Below are 22,856 nucleotides of genomic sequence, written 5' to 3' on the forward strand. Positions count from 1 at the left end.
ACTCTTTCCTGGCCAGCCACTTTTCTGCTGCATGGCATGTGAGTTCCATTTGGTCAAAATTATCAATTCTATAGGCAATCAGTGCTATACAAGAGATGGTATAAGCAGATGCAATATGGTTGATTGAATGTGCTTTCCCTTCATTTCCCATGATGTTATAGTGTGGGTGGGGGTAAAAAAAAATAGCACTTGGGTAAAAATAGTTAAATTTGGTCTCCCTCATCCCTGTCCTAACTCTTTGTCCTTTATTTCCTCTAGATTTTTTCCTCCTTTTCCAGTTCTGATACTGAAAGAAAGTAGGGCTGGAAAAACTGCTTCAACAACAGATCGGGCAGGATTTAGTTCCCCTGTTCCATATACACTGATTTGGTTTTAAAATACACTACCACCACCCCTTCTTTCTTTAGGTGTGAATAAGAAGAATTTCTGTCTTTACCCTACAGTAGCTAATGGCAGTTAGGATATAACAAATTTGTATGCAGGATGGTGGAAGAGCAACTGCATAGTACTTTCACATGAAATTACAGACACTAAAAATCTCAAATGTTGCTGATTCAGAAGTTCTCTTTCATATCCAGAAATGATCTGACCCTCTCTTCATCACTCATGTCTCGCATCTCATTTGAAGTGTATGTGCATTGTCTGCCATCAAGTTGCTTCTGATTTATGGAAGTTCTATGAACTAATGGCCTCTAAAAATCTGCTTGAACTCAGAGCACTTGCAGATTATACAAACGGGGCATGGTTTGGGTTGGATTGCAATAATGTACTGATTATACATCAGTAGCCACCACTATGGACAATTAGCTCCCTTTGTGGAACACCTTCAATGAGACCATCATGGGACAAACCACATACACTCACTTGTATTAAAATCAGCCCATAGATTTCAGTTCTCAAGTCCCTTGCGTCAAGATTTGAAATCAGGATTGTGCTGATTTAAATGTATTAATTACTAGACTAAGCAATAGCAGCAGTAGACATAATATTGGGGTGCTGTGTGGTTTCCGGGCTGTATGGCCGTGATCTAGAAACATTATCTCCTGATGTTTCACCTGCATCTGTGGCTGGCATCTTCAGAGGATCTGATAGTAGGAAAGCAAGTTGAATATATATACCTGTTGTAGTGTCCAAGGTGGGAGAAAAAACCATTGTCTGTTAACAAGTAAAGGGTGTTATTAGCAAGCTAAATTTACATGTATTGCCGAAGGCTTTCACGGCCGGAATCACTGGGGTGCTGTCTGGTTTCCGGGCTGTATGGCCGTGTTCTAGCAGCATTCTCTCCTGACATTTCGCCTGCACCTGTGGCTGTTTAAATTTACATGTGTTGAGTAGTATCCACCCATTAGAATGTGAGTAACAATGAAGATAGCAAGGTCACTAGGTGAGGGCATCTGAATAGAAGTAGCCTGTCCTTTGTTCCCTTTTATTGTATTGCTGCCTATAGTCATCCTGTGTTTGGGTGGAGCTGATTGGTCACTGTCTTGACTCTAGTGTTTTTCAACACTGGTAGCCAAGTTTTGTTCATTTTCATGGTTTCTTATTTTCTGTTGAAATTGTCCATGTGCTTGTGGATTTCAATGGCTTCTCTGTGTAGTCTGACATAGTGATTGTAAGAATGGTCCAGAATTTCTGTGTTTTCAAATAATATTCTGTGTCCAGGTTGGTTTATCATGTGTTCTGCTATTGCTGATTTTTCTGGCTGAATTAGTCTGCAGTGCCTTTCGTGTTCTTTGAACACGGCCAGGAAACCACACAGCACCCCAGTGAGTCCAGCAGTGAAAGCCTTCGACAATAGACATAATATTCACGGCAGATATCACAAATACACATTTTGTGATATACAGGCTTTAACGATTTCCTACAATCACAAGAGTTTGAAACCTTGGAGAGTTGGGGTAGCCTGGTTCAATGCTCTTCATGCTGCCTTTGAAGGAGGAGAAGTTGCAAAGAAAAGAGGGTAAGAGACATACTGTTTAATACATCTGAAATTGCTGCCTCTGCTACCTGCTGCTTTAATTACTTGTTACCCCCAAGAGCAATCTCTCACAAAGAAACCCATCCGCCTACATCCTTGGAAGAAAGCTTAATGTTTCAAACTGAACCACCCATTGCTGTTTGTCATGGCACTTTAAAACAACGCAAAACTCCTGCGTGGTCCTGATCACATCCTATATCAGAATGTGTGGATGACATAGTCTAAAGAGGACTGTCAGTAGAATGAATTGTCTTATTCATAGTGAATAATGTAACCAACACAGTTTTTATTAGCACTTTTAAAAAGCTAAATACCCTTTTCATTATTTTCTGTTACTCTATAAATCAGAACAGAGAAAGAGAGGAGGGGAGCGCAGGGGAACAACAACTCAAACTGTTTGTGCATAAAAGCAACCTTGGATGTCACTGGTGATTACTGAAAAACATAGTCTGCTACATAGCAGCAGTAACATATTATTTCTATTTAATAGATTTAGAAATTATGATGGGAAAATATATATTTCAAAAGGTTCAGAGAACTGCAGATGATAAATATGCCATTATGTAAAGCCTTCTTAAAAAAATGGCAAACATTAAGCAACACTTTAAAAAAATCCAAATTAGGGAAGACTCAAAATGCCAGTATATTTAGTTCCAACAGAAGCTAGATAATGCAGCACAGGAATGAAAAATATTGGATCTGCTATAAAAAGAAAGCCAGATGCTTATTTATTTCTTCAGTAAAACGGTAAGATGAAAATGCTGCAATGTGAAAATGGAAAATGTTTCAGCTAGCAACAAGGGACAAAGACCAAAAGCTCAATAAGAGTTACAGCATCACTACAAATATTTAGGTGGATAGGCTAAACAGTAGAAGTCTCCAGATTTTACTTTCTACACCAGCAAATAAGAGAATATGATAAAGAAAAATCTGTTGTTTTATCAATATGCTATTACAAGCTGAGAGACTGTGCTAAAGTTTCAGGAATTACTCTTTACTGCTTGATTGGGGAGGGGGGAATTTATGATAAAAACAGGTTGCTTATCTATATAATTGATGTTCTTTAAATGATAGTCTCACCAATGGGATTTCACAGCAGCACAGAACATTCTTCCAGTGTGCATCTAAAGAGCTTTTTGGTGCCGGCACCACTCAGCTAAAAGAGCAAACATGTCCTGAGTGGTTGGAGCAGCTATAATGGGGACATCCAGGGACAAACGCCCCAGGTGGCCCCTGGTGAGTCACATGGGGGTGGAATATTGCCCCCACACTTCTGACCCCCCTGGCAGGCCTCAGCCAGTTGGGCTGAGTGATAGGGGGCTGGCTGGCTAGGCCATCGGGTGACCCAAAGGCTGGAGCCTGGGCTGCGCGGAGCAGCCAGCCAGCCCCACCGGCTGATTCCTGGGCTGCGCAACAACTGGAGCCTGGGTTGCGCGATACTGGCTCAGGTAAGTAGGTGTGGGGGGTGTAGCTACCATGGGTGCAGGGGTGTGGGGGGGGATCATTTTGCCCCAGGTGCCATTTTGCCCTGCTACGCTTCTGGGTTGAAGTCATGCATTCCACTCAGTTCTTCCCCATAATTCCTTGGACCTCACAGCAGGATAAAGTGTACCTATTGCAGGGAAATAGGATGATTGCACAAATGTGTGATTGCAAAGATGACCACTCAAATGGTATCAGTAATAGATAAGCAACCTTTGTGCATACCGTTCTATGGGACAGATTAGCAAACTGACTTTACAGAAGGTAGATGCAATATTGTCATTAAAAACCTGTTGACCGCTACATCTGAAATCATCATGTTTTCTTGCTCTCATATCCAGGGCATAATTTTTCACAAAGATGGCCGACTGAGACAAAGTAGATACTCAGAAGGGTTTTAATAAAGCTTGTAGATACAAATATTACCTTTGCTGAACAAAATTTGTCCAGTAGTATTTTAAAGACCAATGAAGTTTTACCAAATTGTGATCTTTAAGGTGCTATAGGATTCAAATTTTGTCTACTGCTATAGACTAACATGGCCATCCATCTGCAACTCCCTTCAATGAATGTGCTCTACCAATAGTTCAAGTGGCTTACTTGCCAGTTCACAATGTAGAGAAGAGTCGGGGCCTAATCCATTAGTGAGTGAGGTGCTAAGGGGAGTCCTGATAATTTTCATGTGTACCTCCACAACAAACAGAGTTCTTTTCTGAAAATGACTGTTATAGTTCTGTCCTCTGTGAACATCCAATCAGCGTAATGCCGTTTTCAGGCTGGGGACATGAATGAAGGCTTCCTTGACTTGATACAGTTCCTTTGTGAAAATGTTGACATAGGCAGTTCACGGTGAGCAGGCTGCAATGCCTTGTCCTGACTCAAGATCTTGAGAGTATGAGAAGAAAAATGGATAGAAGACAACTAATCCAAGGGGCTGGAAGGACTTCTCCTAGAGAGTGCTGACCTCTCACTGGTGTAACACTTGACTTTGATCAGAGAAGTGAACAGGTCAATGTGTTACCAAGCCCACTGGAAAAATAATGTTTTCAGATATGCTGTTGTTAAAGACCATTAATGTGCCACTTTCCTTTGTCTGTCAAGGCATCTGCTGGGGTATTGCCCTTGCCTACTACATGAATGGTTTTTAAACTATTCAACACAGCCTGCACCAATCCCATAGCTGACTTTCTAGGAGAAAGTACAGTGAAACCTATGCCATTTTGTTTACATATCACTTGATAGTTATGTTGTCTGTGGCTGTCTGGCCTTTCAGAATGAAGCAAAAGGCCTGAAGAGCAGTGAAGATTGCCCTTGAATCTCATTGAGACCAGGCCTAGTTGATGATGCAGTTCCCACAATGGGCAACCCAGTACACACATGGTTGCATCTGTAGTGAATGTGATGTTGGACTGGGGGTGGAGGTGGTTCAGTAAAACAAATTCAAATTAAATTAGTGGTTATTCCCTATAAAGCACTAAATTGTTTGGCCAATGTATCTGAAGGATGGTGCCTTATCCTATACAAACCTGCCCGTCAGCTAAATCCTCTCTGCATATTTATTTATTATTTATTTTATTTTATTTTATTTATTAAATTTATAAACCGCCCTCCCCCAAAGGGCTCAGGGCAGCGAACAACAAATATTCACACTAGAGGAGGCATGATGGATAACCACCACACGCAGTTCAGTTCAGTCACCTTGATTATATATCACCCTCCTGACAGAGATCCACATCCTGTCACACTTGTTGAGTCTTAGCCACAAGACAGAAATAAGTTGGTTTTCTTTATGTGAAACTGATTTGTTTAATCCCTCATTTTTTTTCCTACCCGTGGATATACCTGTCGTGGGCCCAAAAAAATGGCAGTATTTGTAATCTAATAGGTTATATGCTGCTTCCAGGGACAGGCTTAGTAATTCTGGATAAAAGGCTCCAGAAGCACTCCCCACTACCACCAGGGCCTAGCAAATGGTGCCCCCCAATCCTATGTCAGACTGGTAACTGTCATCACTAGAAGCTGTCTATCTGAGCACCGACTGTGGGAGGCATAAATGGTGGCCTGCCTGGGCCCCATATTGGGCAGGAGCGAGTAGCAGGCAGCCTGACCCTGGATAGGGTGAGTGTGAGCTTGCTACTTTTCCCATCCATCAGGGGTGAGCCATAGTGGTTGAGGCCCTTTTAAACACGAGACCTGTATCTGCTGCCCCATTGCCCATTGGATAAGACCATCCTTGATTGTTTCTTTGGTGCCCATCATGTTATTCTTGATCTTATTAGTGGTTGTACAACTTTTGTAAATATGTGGATTTTATCTGCTTTCATATTTAATTGCTAAAAGCTATCCTGGAAGCAAATATTGTGTGTGCAGGATAGAAATGCTTTAAATAATGTATAGAGGATATTTGACTTGGAAGAATCTGCTCATGCCCCAGGGTAGCTGGAACTAGAAGCAAGTGAACAGACAGTTTTTAACTGTATGATCGGAAGATGTAACACACCCTAAAAGATTATGATCACTCACAGAACAGTTGTGCAACACACAAGGCAAGGGAAACAAAAAAGCAGGATCTTCTCCTGGGACAACATAAGAAGTAACAAATTAAATTCATTTTGTGCAAATGTGTTGAAAGTCTCCAGAATACAAAAGTTTCTTGAACATAAAAGTTAAGAATCTAGAGTAGAAAGCCAGTTGGGAAAATAATCCTTAAAATTCCGGATTTTCTAAAAAGATTCAAGAAATTGAGCCCCAAATATTTTATTTCTGCCATGGAAATCTCTTGTTGGATCTGCTTCCTAGCCAACTTCAGATTGAATTAAAAAGATTTTTCACATGTTATTCCCAATGCTGAGCAATTGTAATTTAAAAAAATAGGCTGGAAATAGTTGAATGGATTATTCCAGACAAATCTGTATCAGGTTTCAGAAGAAGAAAAAGACTGCACGTAGAGCAGTATGCTAAAGACCTGAAGTCCAGATGCTGTTGAAATAATGCCTCAGAGTAAACAACAAGTAAATCCTGCATGCAATCCTGTTGAAGTCAGCATTCTAAAACTGAAAGACCAGAGAGATCACCTGTTCAAGGGAACAGTCACCTTCAGGTTGTGACGGCAGCTTTTGGAAATGGCAGAATTTTTGGAAATTCTAATATGGGGATTTTGGTGCAAGGTTTTTCATGTGCTTTATTTTGTCTGTGATCTTTTCTAAACATGTAAAAATCTTGCATCAAAATTCCTTTATGCTTTGTAAGAGAGAACTGGGAATCCCTCCTAACTGAGATATTCATCCCTTGAATCCTGGCAAAGAAGTGTCCGATAAGCATATAATACAATTCCAGTAATTTCCATAGTGTTTATAGCATTTGGGAGTGGTCTAGGTCAAAATCACTCACAAAGAACAAGTCAAATGAGCATCCAGCCTACTTTGGTGGGGAGTGAGGTCCGTAGAATTTGAACGTTCATCCATCCATGTCAGAAGACATCACCTAGTACTAATCCTAGAAAAATGGTTAATAATATTATTCATAATTATGTTTAGCATTATAGTTTATAATTAATGTATCCTAAGACAAACTCAAAGAGACTTTAACCTGAGACACATGACAAAGGCAACAGTGAAGATCTGAACTTCCCCCCTGTTGAAAGATTCAAGAACACACCACGATTATTTAACCTTTATTAGAAGTACTGGCCAAAAAGGTCAGGCAAGACTCAAGAATTAAAGGACAGAGTACATGATGAAGAGTTTAAAATGAAACGTTATGTTGGTGACGTAATGGCAATTACAAATCCACAACGATCAATACAATATACAATAGAACAGACTGAACAAATTGGATCTCTTTCGAGCCACAAGATTAATAAGAGGAAGACAAAAATTATATTGAAATTCTTATCAAAGGAAGAAGAAAAAGAATTTGGCAAGGGTACTGGTTGTGATGTGACATCAAATTAAGTCAAGTACCTAGGAATAAATTTAACTGGACAAAATGACATATTATTTAAAGATAATTATAAAATGTAATGGATGAGGAAACAAGATGATATGCAAAGATGGACTAAATTTAAACTTTTATGGCTAGGAAGAATCTCTACCATCAAAATGAATATTTTATCAGAACTGATCTGGAAATAGGTTTATGGACAGAAAAATCAGCAAAGAAAATAAAATAAAAAGGATGATGATCATGTAAGCAGAAAGGGGTTACTAAAATTTTGTGATCCAACACTTCAAAGAATGAGCCCTCCAACATCTCCACTAATGACCCCCACACCAGCATATTATGACAGGAATCTGATAAAACATACTGATTATATAACTTAGCAAGACATGATAGATACTCAAGGAGAAATTAAATCCTGGCAAAGAATAACAGATGAAGCTGAAAAGTACAATGGCTACTATATTTCAAAATAGTCTCAAGATGGAGATTGAAAATAAACTCAGCAAGAGAAGGAATAAGAGGCTTGACAGAAACTGAAAATATATTTTTCAGCATAAAGAACATTTATTAGGATGCATTTATAAACTTTTACAGCAATATAATACAGAAACAGAGCAAGTAAACCATGTATGATCAAATGGATTCAGAACTCCAAGGAAGAAAAATCTTTCCAATAATGGAAATCCGTGCAGACAAAAGGAATGAAGTCCACAGCTTCCCATACTTTTAGAGAGAACTGGTATAAGATGTTTTCGCTGGCACATCACTCCAAAAGATATTGAGAAAATGAACAAGTATAAAGGGAAATGATGAAATGGCTCTTTTTTATTATACGTATATAATATATAGAAAGGGAAAAGGGATCAACGCAGAAATAAAAAAAATAAATTATCTATGGAGGATAAGACTGTATAGGCATACTTCCAAATAATATTTTAAGAAATTCAGAAGAACTTTTTTTTATACAGCTGCCAGAGTGGTATGCACAACAAAATAGAAAGCAGAATAATGTTCTACCTTAGAAAATTGGGAAAACAACGCAAGAGAATATGCAACAATGAGTTTTCATGCATAGAACCTTTAGATAAATGGATTAAATATTTGCATGTTACAGTCAAATGTAAAAATACTGTACAATATGAGATGCTTATGGTTGAAATGTAACATACATGTCATTAATAATTTGCTAACAGCCCAATCCAAATGCCCCTGGCGGCCAGGGATGGTGCTGCTTTCATGCCGCACCACTGTTTCAAGAGGGCTTTCAGGTGGCATGGGGAGGCAGCTAAAGCAAAAGAAAAAAAGAGATAAATGGAGTAACTCCAAGGCCTCGAGCACCACATTCCCAGCCCTAAAGTCTGAGTGGAAGTTGACTAATGTTGATCCACCCCCAGGAATGTCCTGATCTGCCCCCATGCCAGCATGCAATCAAACACCAGTGTTTTTCCATGGTGGTGGCCACTTCCTGGTTTTGTTACCATGGAGTTGAGGAATGCCTGACCACCAGTACCTTTACCCTCTCCACTGCAGAGGGTATCCTTCCCATAGAATTGGGCTGCCTGAATTTAATACTTGGTTGTCTGTTTATGTGAAAAAGGGGGAAAAGGAAGATTTGAATGGACAGTTATATTAAATAAGATGTTTATGATCTGATACAAGTCTTTGGTATGAAAAATCTTAGGCCGTTTCCGCACGGCCCATTAACGACGGCCTGGGGACGCTAAAAACACCGCCCCCAGGCCGCTGTTCGCACAGGCGCTGCTGCTGCAACGCAGCAGCGGCGACCTGACTCCGCTTCCCTCCCCCCAGGGCGGCGTCAGGCCGCCCTAAACAACAACCCTTTAAAGGGTTGTTGTTGGGGAGGAAGCGCTCTTTCAACGGCAGCGTGATGCGAACCGCGCCGCTGGGAAGACGTTTGTATCTCCGCTCCAGCCCACTCCGCCGGTGTCCTGGAAGCCGTAGGTAGCGCCTGCTGGGCGTGCTTGGCCCGCCCGCGCTGCCCTCCGACCTCCAGGGGTCCGGAGGGCAGCGCATGGGCGACAGCAGGCTGCACGACGGCACCAATCGCGGAGTGGGCGCCGTGACTACAAAATGAAAAGCGAGGTAAGGAAAGCTGACTCGATGGAGGCCGCCTGCGATCTACCCGACCTCCGGCAGCCCGTTCATGCGATATTCTTGCGCCCTACTTGCCCGCCCAGAACTCTTAAGGCCCGTGATCGTGGAGCTGTATCCCGCAATCTTGTCGCGAGCTTGACCTTAGAAAATAAGAATAGTAATTACATATTAATGCTGCTTATTTGTTATTTTCTTTTAAATAGAATCTATCTGCCTTAAAATCTTTGTGTATCTTCACCCCCCCCAAAAACCTTAGTACAATAACTTGATTATTTTATGATGTCACAGACCACTATTCCATATAATTGTATTCATTCTTTTAGTGCCCAGAACTGTAATGATCCATTTTCTTTCTTTAATATGGCTGTATTTTTTTCATTTTCATGGTTTTTCTTCTTTAATTTTGTTATTATTGAAAACTCAATCAATAAATAAAGAGGTACAAGCTCTTTATTTTGAATGCCCCAAACTGAGCCAGAAGGTATAGAGGAAAGACTGACTTTCTTTAGAAGTCTGTAATAAAGACTTTTAACTCCTAGAAGGATCGGATCTAGGCCTTTTCTGCTCATGCAGAATAATGCACTTTCAATCCACTTTCAGTGCATTTTGCAGCTGGACTTTACTGTGCGGAATAGCAAAACCCACTTGCAAACAATTGTGAAAGTGGATTGAGAGTGCATTATTCTGCATGTGCAGAAGGGGTCTTAGATTCAGCCCAGATATTAAATAAATTCCTGTCAACCCTGTACAATAATCACTAGCTAATCCTAATGATCCAAAATGGCATCCCGGTTCATTGTGCCAATCTTAGATGAACTCATGTCATCACCTAAATGGCTGTGTGGTTGAGATTGTTTTCCTCTTCTTTTTGTATTCTATGCCTGCATTTAAGACCAATGTCATTCATCAGGCATTACTGTTAACTTTACATTCCTCTGTTGAGCAGATACCGTCAGTGGTCTTCTTTTTAAGATTAAAATAATTAAAGCTGACATGGTCCAAAAATAATGCCATCACATTTGGGAAAATAGATTCAACCTGGGTTCAGAATAAATGGTAGCTCGATATGTCAACTAGCAGAGCAAAGAGCATGGGGACAAATAAAACATAATTTGCTTTTTCTCATGAAAAGCAAAATTAAATGCTGAGTGGGTGTAAATACTTGGAAGATTGTGCTTAATTTGTAAATTATAAACATTCTGAAGAGCAAAGTCATGTCAAAGAATGTTCATAACCTTGCAAACACTTCTAAGCAAAATTGTACTGAAGCATCATGATTAATTATCTGCCATCAAAGTACTCAGCAAACAGAGATCATAAAGCATGCACTTGTGCAAAATGTTTAAATAAATGCATCTTATTCACCTGGGTGAACAGATGTTTATCAGTCTGCACTTAACACCAACTAAAATTCAGGATGTGACTTTTTTTATTAGAGAATCGAGGTTGTGAAATTCTAGGTAAGCAGTTGTGCTACAATGCTATCCTAAGCAGTTACTCCTTTCTTAGTCTATTAATGTCAATGAACTTAGAAGAGTGTAACTCTGCTTAGGAGCACTGCAAGTCACTTGCAACTGAAACAAAGAATTTTGTGCCCCCTTGAATACAAAACAGTAATACATTTATCATGACAAGTTTGGGCAATCTGCTGAAGTAGAACATGACTTGTCAAACCAGTCTCCATGAAGAAGAAGAAGAAGAAGAAGAAGAAGAAGAAGAAGAAGAAGAAGAAGAAGAAGAAGAAGAAGAAGAAGAAGAAGAAGAAGAAGAAGAAGAAGAGGAGGAGGAGGAGTTTGGATTTATATCCCCCCTTTCTCTCCTGCAGGAGACTCAAAGAGGCTTACAATCTCCTTGCCCTTCCCCCCTCACAACAAACACCCTGTGAGGTAGGTGGGGCTGAGAGAGCTCTGAGAAGCTGTGACTAGCCCAAGGTCACCCAGCTGGCGTTTGTGGGAGTGTACAGGCTATTCTGAATTCCCCAGATAAGCCTCCACAGCTCAGACGGCAGAGCTGGGAATCAAACCCGGTTCCTCCAGATTAGATACATGAGCTCTTAACCTCCTATGCCACTGCTGCTGTAGAATTAAAGATTCTACAACCACCCAGGCCAGTTGTTCTTTGTAATCTCATCCATCCATTGGTCTATGATAGAAGAGAATAACTCTCTTTTCTATGGCCACCTTCGAAGTACTCGAAAAAAAACAGACTATTTGACAAATTTAATCATATCTTCTCCGGGCTAAGTAGTCTTGGATCCTTAATATTTCCTTCAGAGGCAGAATTTCTAAATGTTTTCAGGCCTTCACAGCTGTTCCCTTGGTTTTCACTAGCTTGTCAATATCTTTCTGAAAATATGACATGCTAAATTGGACTCAGCAGTCCAGCTATGGCAAATTGAACAATTACTATCTGTAGTTTGGACACTGTACTTCCACCATTGTATTCTAACACAGTATAAGCCATGAACTGCCCAGTTTTTTTCAAACAGAGCGTTAAAAATAAGGTGGAAGGAAAAATATGGATGTAAGCTCCAACTCAGTAGAAGAACATCACCTGAGACTGAGAAGAAGAAAAAGGTAGCCAGCAAGAGATGCTGGCTTCAATCCCATCAAAAAGATCTGTGCTTGCATAGAGGGTGTGGATTTTCAGCATTTCCCCCCTCCCCCCACAGACCTCCAACTCTGTGCTCATGCTACTCCTGTGTTTCAGGGGGTATTTTGGACTGTAGAAGATGAAGGAAAAGATGTGTTTTCATGCACAGAAATTTTAGACAGGATCCAAACCAGTAGCTCTTCACTGAAGAATCTGCAGCAACTGCTTGTGCATATTATAGTCAGAAAGATACATGCCTGCTTCTTCTATTGTTCTCTCTTTAGCCCCTTCTGCCCATGCAGAATAATGCACTTTCAATCCACTTTCAATGTACTTTGCAGCTATGCGGAACAGCAAAATCCACTTTCAAAAAACAGCAAACTTGCAAAAAAAAAAGCTGTGGAAGTGGATTGAAAGTGCATTATTCTGCATGTGAGGAAGGGGCCTTTGAAAACTGGGGTCATAAAGTGCAAGAACACTACATATGAAACTCAGAGAAGAAAAATGTCCCCTGGTTATAGTTGTGATAGTTCTATGTACCACAAACGTCCCCAATGTGTTGCCTATGGGCCAACACCCTTCCTGGTACCTACCAGGTGTTTTAAGAAGGTGGGTGAGGCCTTAATGTGCCTTAATGACTGCAGATATCCTTTTAATGTACCTCACCCGGAGGTTCTTCATTTCAGAAGAATTCTTTGTACTCCTGTTATATTTACAGTTGACTTAAATTCTCAAAAGAAACTAAGGAAGGAACAAATTTTATCCACGTTGCTTGCTTGCTTGCTTTTCTAATTTGTTAGTAACAAAATGGAAATGGACAAATTCTGAAGTATGTTGATGCTAATTCATTTAAGCTTATACATTTTTTAGTTATTCCCAACCTTTTAATTCCCTATAATGCCATTCAGGAGATTCAGTTTCGTTTCTCTAAATGGAAATGCTTAATGAACATTCATAGGGAAATAAGTTTCACACAAAATACTCACATAAACATGCATCAACACAACAGGGGCATAATTCGAACACAGTTACTGTACAAACTCCATTAATATAAAATTCCTTTGAAATACATGGAGATTGAGCAGCAGCAGTGGCTAGAGTACTGCATCTTTAATTGGATGTGAATACTAACATTTGCGCACAACCAATATTTGAAATGAAAAAGGAGATACAGCAAATGTTGCACCAAAGACTTTTTCCCGTTTTACTCACAAATGAAAGGTTGCTAAATTAAGAAGGGTGAACTACTGTGGCTGCTCACCGAACAGATGAATATATAAATCTTCATGAAAATGAAGCTGTGGTATGTAGTGGTTAAAATCTCACATCACTTTCCACATGATCTTTTTAGCTAGAGATTCATTCTGGGATGTTATGATTACCAAGAAGATGTGCTACCACTTAGCTACAGCCCCCAACCCAAATTCACAGAGGATAACATTACAACTAAATGGGATCAGGGCCAGCTTTCCATCTAAGCTACCCCATTAACTGCTTGGGAGGGGCACTTACGAGGAGCATTTAGATCCTTCACAAGGATTCAGCTGCATGGGGCATATGTGTTGCTTTTGCTTTATTGGTTGTGTAGGTGTTCCTTGCTCTGGCAACAAATTATCTTGAATAGATCCCAAATGGAACCTCCATATACAGTGACAGTACTCCAAATACCAGATGGAGAGGGCTCTGCTGCAGAGCTGCCCTAAGGCATCTGCCTGGCTGCTGTCAGCCAGAGAAAGGTGGCCTAAATGAACCCCAGCTCCAATCCGGCACAGATTTATGTGCTTTATTGTTCCTTCCTCTTGCCCTCAGTGTTCAAGAAGGCTATAACATCACCTGAGATCCACTAGCAGCCCCAGTTACTGAATTGTGACTTGGTTTTGATATTATAGTTCAGTTCCTAGATCCCTCCTGATTTCATCTTTCATTCAGGCTACATAAATTGTGACCAGGGAATGGACAGGGAATATGACTGAGAATTGCTGGCAGCAACTTTGGTAAATCACTTCTCTGTACAAGCTGATATCCAACTGAAGGTAAACTAGCATTGCAGTCCTGTACAAGAGTCACTCCACTATAAAATCATTATTTTGGTTGGTTTATAGTAAAGTAATTCTACACAGGATTCTACTTTAATAAATAAATAAATGAATGGATGGATGGATGGATGGATGGATGGATGGATGGATGGATGGATGGGTTGATAAAAGGAGCAATTAAATGTTCTTTAGGGGAGAAACAAGAAAAGATGCTAGTAACCATAACTGAATTTGCCAGGAATGTAATATTGTTTCAGGACCAAGAGAACATTATATCCATCTGACAGAACAACTGGTTTTAGGGGGCGGGGGGGAATGGAGAATGACCAATGTTATTTCATTATAAACATTCATATGGAACTATCCTATGGAAACAACCACATTAAAGGACTAAAGCTAGACATCATAAAAACCTGAGATTTTTCGAGACATAGCTTTGTTCCTTACTCTGTCCAAGAGTCAATTAGTGAAGAAATCTTTCTATCTGTAATAAACTGCAGCTTCATTCTGTGAAGAAAAATGCGTCATTTTATTCATCCCAGTCTGCGAAAACTGATCAGATCTCCGTTCCACTTTTTAAGGATGAGAACAACAAAACATGTTTGGGAGAGCAGGTCATTTTCAAGACTTGCAGCCAATGCCTCCCCTCGCTTTGCACCTTCTATCCAATTATACGACATACCAAAATAAGATCAAAGCACTGCTTGTTGAAAGGCAACTTTGAAAAACATGCTTGGGAGTGGTTAGCTTTATATAACACAAAGCAAGAAATAAAACTAGGTCATTTTCTTCCTACCCAGTCATCTGGGTTTTATTCTTTAAAAAGAATTTTCAGGGATGAATCTGCAGACCAGAAGTAGTGAACACGAGTTCCCAAATAAAATAATGGGAGAAGCAGCAAAGAAAAAAGGCTGTTCAGAGAGAGAGAGAAACAAAAGCACAGAAAACACACTAAAAGGTCTTCTCATTCCACAGCTCAAGCAAACACTGCACTCATCAGATATTTTCTTCTTATATGATTTTTTAAAATGCCTTGTGATGAGATTCAATATATCAGATCATATGAAGAATCTGTTAGACTCAAGACAACTGTTTGCTTAGGAAGCACTTTGTATAGTTCATTTTGGAAACCCCAGGTGCGCACATTCAGCCTCTTACATGCTATTATGGAATCTGGTGAATTGTGGCCACTATATCTATCAAAGAGCACTCTATAAAAACAAAAACCAACATTGAAAATGACACATAGAAAGATGGCCCTTGATCCAAACAGTCGTGAAAGGAAAAGAGTTCACATAAAGGATTTTTGCCACGCCTTCTTCCTACTTTTGGCTGAAAAGGGTCAGGAACAAATGGGATGAGATACAGGAGGGCACAGATGTGAAGATGTTGGTGTGCTAGAAAACAAAATGGCAGAGACTATGTGCTTGCAGCAAGTCAAACCCCAGCTGTACTGTCAGTATCTCAACAGTTCATCTTGGTGCTGGCTGGTGGCTGTGCAGGTCTGGGAGGCCATGATGGGCATAAAAGCCAGGCCTGTTGCTTTCATATACATCAATGGCCCCAAGCAGTAATGCCAGTGCCTTGATTGCTTAGGTAGAGATTCTGATCTGAGTACCAAGCAAAATGGTGGCCTGGCATGCCACTGTCGGCATGCATGCCAGGGGTTGTCTACTGCTTGTTCAGTTGAATATAACTAATGCACAATTGGAATTTGGATTGCAGCTAGAAGTTCTAACATCTATTGTTCTGTTCCTTACTTTGACTTTATATCTGTCTCATACCTAGTCTGGTCTGCTTATGGACCATCTTTAGCCAGTTACTATGATGAATGTTGACATGATCCTGGGATCTGTGAAGATCACTACTTGTCTATTGGATCTTTGCCCATCCTGTCTGCTAAGTGTTGTGTAGTGGTTAGAAAAGGGTGGACTCCATTCTGGAGGACCAGGTTTGATTCCCCACTCTTCCACATGAGCAGCAGACTCTCATCTGGTGAACCTGATTTGTTTGCTTGAAAAGCAAGTACAAAAAAATACTTTTTTTCCCAATTTAGTTTAGCCTGGAAGATGGTTCTTTTCCCAGAAGATGGCTCTTTCCCCAGAAGATGGCTCTTTGCCTTAAGTTCGCCAGCATGGCCACATGGATCCATACACCATGGTAACATCAAGACTAGACCACCTTAATGCACTCTACATAGGCTTCTTCTCAAAATCAACTCAGACTTCAGTTGATGCAAAATTCCACGCTTGTTTATTATCAGGAGCTAGGTGCAGCATGTATATTACACCCATTCTGCAGTCACTTGTCAGTTGTCCATTAGTTCAGAAACTGGCTGCTACATACATGGTCTTGGACCATCATATGTGCATAACCGCCTCTCCACTTGTGTGCCACAGCAACAACTTCACTCACCTAAGCAGGGGCTTCTGCAAGTGCCACCAGGCATTTGAGCAAGATCAACGACTGCTGTATACGTGCCTTCTCCATAGTGCCTCCCACCCTGTGGAATGGCCTGCCTGAGGAGGTCAGGAGGCTCCCAGTTTCCTGGCATTTCACAAACTATGTAAAGCACAATTGATCAGGAGAACATTTTTAGAAATGAAAAAGGAGTGCATCATAACAGATTGGCCCTGGAAAATGCACTGTATTTCTTCGGATGAAAAATTGTTTTCTGCATTGTTTAACACATCATATTTAAGACATACACTTTGTTCAGACAACTGCTTCATTTCAAATTTCTGCAACCCCTAGTCATATTGCATTGCTTATTAGATATATCAACCTATTGATTCCACTGGTGTACATTGAGTAATCCACCTTGATTCTCAGTGAGAAAGGTAGACTATAAAAATGTGAAATATAAAGACACACAAACACATAAGCTCGCACATGTAAACAAAATCTTACATATTTTGCATTTTGAAGTAAATTGCTCCCGTGTTCTAAATCCAGTGCAGTAATACTGACAAAACCTGTGCAGCTGAAGTAGAAATACATCTATTTATTTATAAATACATTTATTACTAAATTTATAGTTCTCCTTTCTCACTAAAGCTCAAGACAGATTATAGTATAAAATCAATGCAATCATATAGCTTAAAGTCATTCAATGGACAATGCAATTGAAGGAAAAACCATAATTGTCCTCACTATGTATGAATCTTAAGACAATTCAAGTGCTGCTTTATTTGAATAAATGTTATACACAGTAGAAAATCTGAACTATCTGGTAAAACAAACTGTGGAAAATCATTTACCTGTTGTTTTCTATTTGCAGAATGTATCTATGTACATATCTTCAACCTGGTTATGCTTCATGGATACAAACTACAGTACAGCTGGTATCTGCTTCCCCAGTCTGATCAATTTCCATCTCACACACAGTTCTCCCCCACATCATCCAAATCTCAAAAACTATTCCCATGAACACCTTTTTCTTAGAATATAGTGCTTCCTCAACTCCATAACCTAATCTATCAACAGAAACCCACACATCTGTAAGAGCTGTTCTGCCATACAGCTTTCTCAAAATGTTAGACTTATTCTTTAATATATAAAGACTAATTACCTCAGTCAGGTGAGGGTTGGGGTTGAATCCACATTGGTTGCAGACGTTATTGTGACACTGTGTACAGGTGTTGAAGTTTGGCTGATTAGGAGAGGAGGTGAGTTCTGTTGTCTTGCATATAGGACAGAGAGTGCTGCTGGGAAGAGGAGCAATTTGGGGGACAGAATAAGGTGAGGTAGGGGTACTGCCTCGATCAGGTGACACAGATGGTGAACGTCCGGATCTCTGGTTCCTACTGTCCACTTGGAGTGTCCTCCTTGGCCCATCAGCCTGTTGAATTGTCTGCCCATGGCTCTTCATCTCTCTTGTGCTTTCACTAGTCTGGGCAACCTGTTTAAGGGATGGGGAAGCTGCTCTCTGTCCAAAAGAGTGGTCTGATTGATCTGGTCTTCTTGGTGTGCTGAAATATATTAAACACATGTGTAAATCTGGCTGTAGGGAACTGTGGCTTCTACTGGCAAATCTTAGAAACAATCTACAGAAAGATAAAGTATCATATAACATACAAGTATGACTATTTGTCTGTTGCAATGATACTGATGTAAGGGACTCTCTGGATACCCACTAATTTATGGATACATACCAGATATAAATTTTGGTAGGATAAACAGCATGTAATAAAAATATCTTCCTCATCTCATTAACATTCTGGTTATTTTGTAATGTGGTTGATCTGCGCTATTGGAACAAAAACATTTATATTGAAGCTTACTTAAAATATTTTATTCCACATTTCTCCAGCAAAGTAGATCTCAAAATGGTTTACAACTGTGAAAACACACAGAGAAATCCAAAATCTTGGTACATCAATTAAAAAATAGGTCCTCTAGTATGGTATGACTCCCAGCCAGGTGGTTCAGATAAAGAAAATTCTACTATTCATAGTCAATCTGTATAATTTGGTCTTGCACAACTTCTTAAACCTCCATAGGGCAAATTCATAAGGCTCCTGGGAAGGAGGCTGTAACACAAACCAGACAGGGGGGAAAAGGAAGAAAAGGATTCCCCTTTCACAAGTTCCAAGCCCCAGGGAGTTATTCCCTCAGGAATTATTCCTTATTGACTTTAAGGACCTCCCTCAAAATGAGCACTAGAGCCCAATTCGTCTTACAGTTCCACAACAAAAGGTTTTATTTAAAATTTATTTAAAATTTATTTAAAACAGTAAAGCTAAACTTTCCTTGGTAGGGTTGAGGAACAAATAAACATATACCAAAAAAAGAAGAAGTATATTCAGTCAGTCAGTTTGTTTAGGCTCTCAAATGGTCCTATGACCAATGGTGAGTTGTTTGGGTCCCTGCCTAGAATCCCCTTGTCTACTGGCATAAAGTAAGAAGGGTCACAGCTCTCTCCTCAGGAAGCTGGTCTTCCACTTCAAACTGACCAGTCTCCCTCAGGCGCTTCCCTGCAGCCAAATCTAGGAGACCTCCTCTTAAGGAAGAGTGAACAAGCCCCAAAGACACGTTCGTAGGGTCACCCTAATTTTATATATTCAGTAGCCTGGACAGGTTTTCGGGCTCAGACCCCTTTTCTGGAGTCTCCCTCACTCCAACTGTCCCCAGAGGAAAAAGAAGCCCTACAGCACTCCAGCTGCCTCCACTGGTGTACCTGCCTAGGGACAGGGGGTACCCTATGTCCCCGGGTGCCCCCCATTTGGTCACGTGGGGGGCGCCACCATTTAGGGTCGTTTGTGTGTTATTAACATTTTTAAGGGTTTTTTTACGTTTTGGCCTGCAGGGGGTGCACTTTTAAGGCTAGCGGGACCAAAATTTCAGGGGACCATCCAGAGACTGTCCTGATGATACCACCCAAATTTGTTGATGTTTGGTTAAGGGGGAGCAAAGTTATGGGCCCCCAAAGGGGGTGCCCCATCCCCATTGTTTTCAATGGGAGCTAACCTGAGATGGGGGCTACCCATTTGAGGGACCATAACTTTGGTCCCCCTGAACCTAACTTCACCAAACTTGGGTGGCATCATAAGAATAGTTACCAGATGATACCCTGAAATTTTGGTGTCACTAGCTTTAAAAATACACCCCTTACAGGCACCCCAAGAAATTTTCCCAAGATTCTTTGTTTTGCAGTGACTTTGCTCCATTGTAGCCAATGGGGAATTTTCGAGTGTGTAGGCAGTTTGCACATTTTTGAAGATACTTTCAAGGTGGCTCCAGGAAGCCCTCCTGGTAATAGTATCCAGGTTTGGAGACCTTTGCTTCTGGGGGTTCAATTTTATGGGCCCCCAAAAGGCTTATTTTGTTTCCCTGCTTCTGCACATGAAAGCCTGCGGGCTGAGTTCTCTCAGGGCTCTCTCAACTCGCCCCCCTCCCCCCCTCCAGAAGCAAAGCTCACCAAGCTTAGATGCTATTACCCAAGATCTCTTGGAGTCACCTTGAAAGTCTGGTGCCTCTATCTTCAAAAATGTGCAGCCTGCCTCAGAAATTCCCCATTGGCTACAATGGAGCAAAGTCACTGCAAAACAAAGAATCTTGGGCAAATTTCTTGGGGTGCCTGGAAGGGGTGTATTTTTAAAGCTAGTGACACCAAAACTTCAGGGAATCATCTGGTAACTATTCTTGTGATGCCATCCAAGTTTGGTGAAGTTAGGTTCAGGAGGACCAGAGTTATGGTCCCTCAAATGGGCAGCCCCCATCTCCTGTTAGATCCCATTGAAAACAATGGGGATGGGGGCATTCCATTTGGGTGTCCATAACTTTGCTTCCCCTGAACCAAACATCGCCAAACTCGGGTGGTATCATCAGGGCAGTCTCTTGATGATGCCCGGAAATCATGGTGCTGCTAGCTTTAAAAATACCCTCCCTGCAGGCCGAAAAACACCAAAAATACCCCCCAAAAGCCCAAATACCTTGCATTCGCATTTGTTCATATTTGGGCAGGACATAATCGGACAATTTTTGTCCAAATGTGCCCAAATTCGCCCAGATTCTGGCTGAATCTGGTATTTGTTTCATCTGAATCTCCAACCCTCAAAAGTGGTACTGTTTCAGGGTGGGGGAGAATCCACCCCAAAACAGCATCACTTTCAATTTTGTTTTAACCGGGGACCCCAGATTCTCCCTTTAAGGTGGATTTAAAAGCAGAATCTGAGCTCCTTGGTTTAAGCACCATTAAAAGTGATGGTGTTTGGGGGTGGATTCCACTGGAGGTGTTTTGTGAGAGATGATGCTGACATTTGTTTGGTAAATGTTTTGCTGGAGATGATTTGTGAGAGATTTACATGCTTAATACCCACTTGTACTGGCTTGGAGTTGTTTCTCAGGCTAACAACCTACCTCATAGGGTTGTTGTGATTAGAAAATTAGGAAAAAAGTTGGTGGGGAGAGAGCCATGTATGTTTTGCTGAGAGTGGGTGGTGTTTTGTGAGCTGGTGTAAAAAATCATTGTTCATGGTGGGGGAGGGTGGCCGCCCATTCGCCGGGGGGGGGGCACCAAACTCAGGTTTTGTCCCCTGGCTCCAGTTTGCCTAGGAACGCCCCTGGCTGCCTCCTTTTCTTCTCCCAGGCAATCCCCCCCAGCCAATCAGGACTGGGCAGGACTTAACTATTTCAGTGCAATTTCTCACTGGAAACCACTTCCCAAATATGGACATTTGTCACAGAGGCCATCAACAGGCAAGCCTTCCAGGCTTAAACAGACTGGGAGGGCAGAACATGTGGAAAAGTTCATTCTTTGGTATAAAGTTGTCCCCTGATAAATAGCAGCACACTATCAGTTTAGAGATGTGAAGGCTCAAGGAAAAACTGGAAACTTTTTGTGGGGTTTTCCCCATTTTCCATCCAAAGATAATTTCTTCTGGAGAAAATGGCAGTTTCTGAGAGTGGCCTGTATGGCACTATAGCCAGCTGAGGTCTCTCTCCTCCCCAAACACCAACCTCCACACTGATCCACCGTTCTGGTTTTTTAAAAGGTGGGCCTTTTGACCCATCAAAGTCCTTCAATGCAGCCTCAAAATATAGAAAGACAAGTTGCCAATTTCTTCTACTAAAATAATCATCACAATTTATTTTATTTACATTATTTATATCCTGCCTTTCCCCCCAGTGGAGACCCAAGGGGTCTTACATCAGTCTTCTTTTGTGCATTTTATCTTCAGTAAAACCTGTCAAGTAGGTTAGACTAACTGTGTGTGACTGGCCCAAGATCACCCAACAAGCTTCCATGGCAGAGTGGGGATTTGAACCTACATCTCCAGATTATAGTCTGACACTTTAATCACTACATCACACTGTCTCTGTCAGCTAGATATTCATTCATTCATTCATTCATTCATTCATTCATTCATTCATTCATTCATTCATTCATTCATTCGGTTTATAGACCGCCCTCCCCCTAAGGGCTCAGAACTCACCTGAGACACTATTTGAAAATATTTCCTCAGAACTCACCTGAGACACTATTTGAAAATATCAAAGGCACAATGTTCATGAAAGCAAAACAGTAAATAAATGCTTAGAAACAATTATTGTCGTATTACCCCCTTTTTCAAAACTACCGAACACTGCTGTAACAACTAGCTTCTCACACAGGCCAAACCCTATCATTTATTGGAGAAGACTGAATAGGGCTACAGTTATTTACAATGCTACTTTATAATCCCCTTGCAGCAGTGAAATTCTCTGCTTTACTAGGCAGAGAGAATGATCCCATTTTTACGCTGCTTCCATGTTACAAAATGGGAAGAAAATGGGCAGCAAAAACTAGCCATTTTGTTGCATTTTTAAAATGTAGTTTTCCACATTGCTAAGAATTGAAAGGTTCTGAAGCTGCCGCTCACTCACTATTTCTAATTTTAAAACAGGTCAACAGTTGGGCACAGCTGCAGGAGCACCTCTCCTTCTTTTAACTACCTGTGCATGTGGTCCCATTTACTCCTGCTTCCTCCATTAGTGAGCATCCCAGTCAAAAATACCAGGTACCGGAGATATTTGGAGATCTCACACCTCTGTGTGTGAGAGAAGGATATATGTTCAAAAATAGAAACAAAAAAGGAATGTCACTGTCAGTTGTTCCTACCTAACCTCTGCTTCTTAACAGTGACAGGATTATATCTAGGTCTTTTTGGAAGCCAAGTCCTATCTAATTCTCCAGAATGCCACACAGCAATCTTCACATTCTGTCAAGT

The 22,856-nt window shown here is 40.9% G+C and overlaps 1 protein-coding gene across 1 annotated transcript in view; it reads right to left on the reverse strand.

Annotated features, from left to right (window-relative positions):
• BSN (bassoon presynaptic cytomatrix protein) overlaps positions 1-22,856 on the reverse strand; it is a 279,004-nt gene that overhangs the window by 226,993 nt on the left and 29,155 nt on the right. Inside the window, exon 2 of the mRNA XM_048489848.1 lies at positions 17,717-18,116. Coding sequence (XP_048345805.1) covers positions 17,717-18,116 — 400 coding nt within the window. The remainder of the gene's footprint in view (positions 1-17,716; positions 18,117-22,856) is intronic.

Source organism: Sphaerodactylus townsendi, linkage group LG03, assembly GCF_021028975.2.
Source record: "Sphaerodactylus townsendi isolate TG3544 linkage group LG03, MPM_Stown_v2.3, whole genome shotgun sequence".
Taxonomy (NCBI): domain Eukaryota; kingdom Metazoa; phylum Chordata; class Lepidosauria; order Squamata; family Sphaerodactylidae; genus Sphaerodactylus; species Sphaerodactylus townsendi.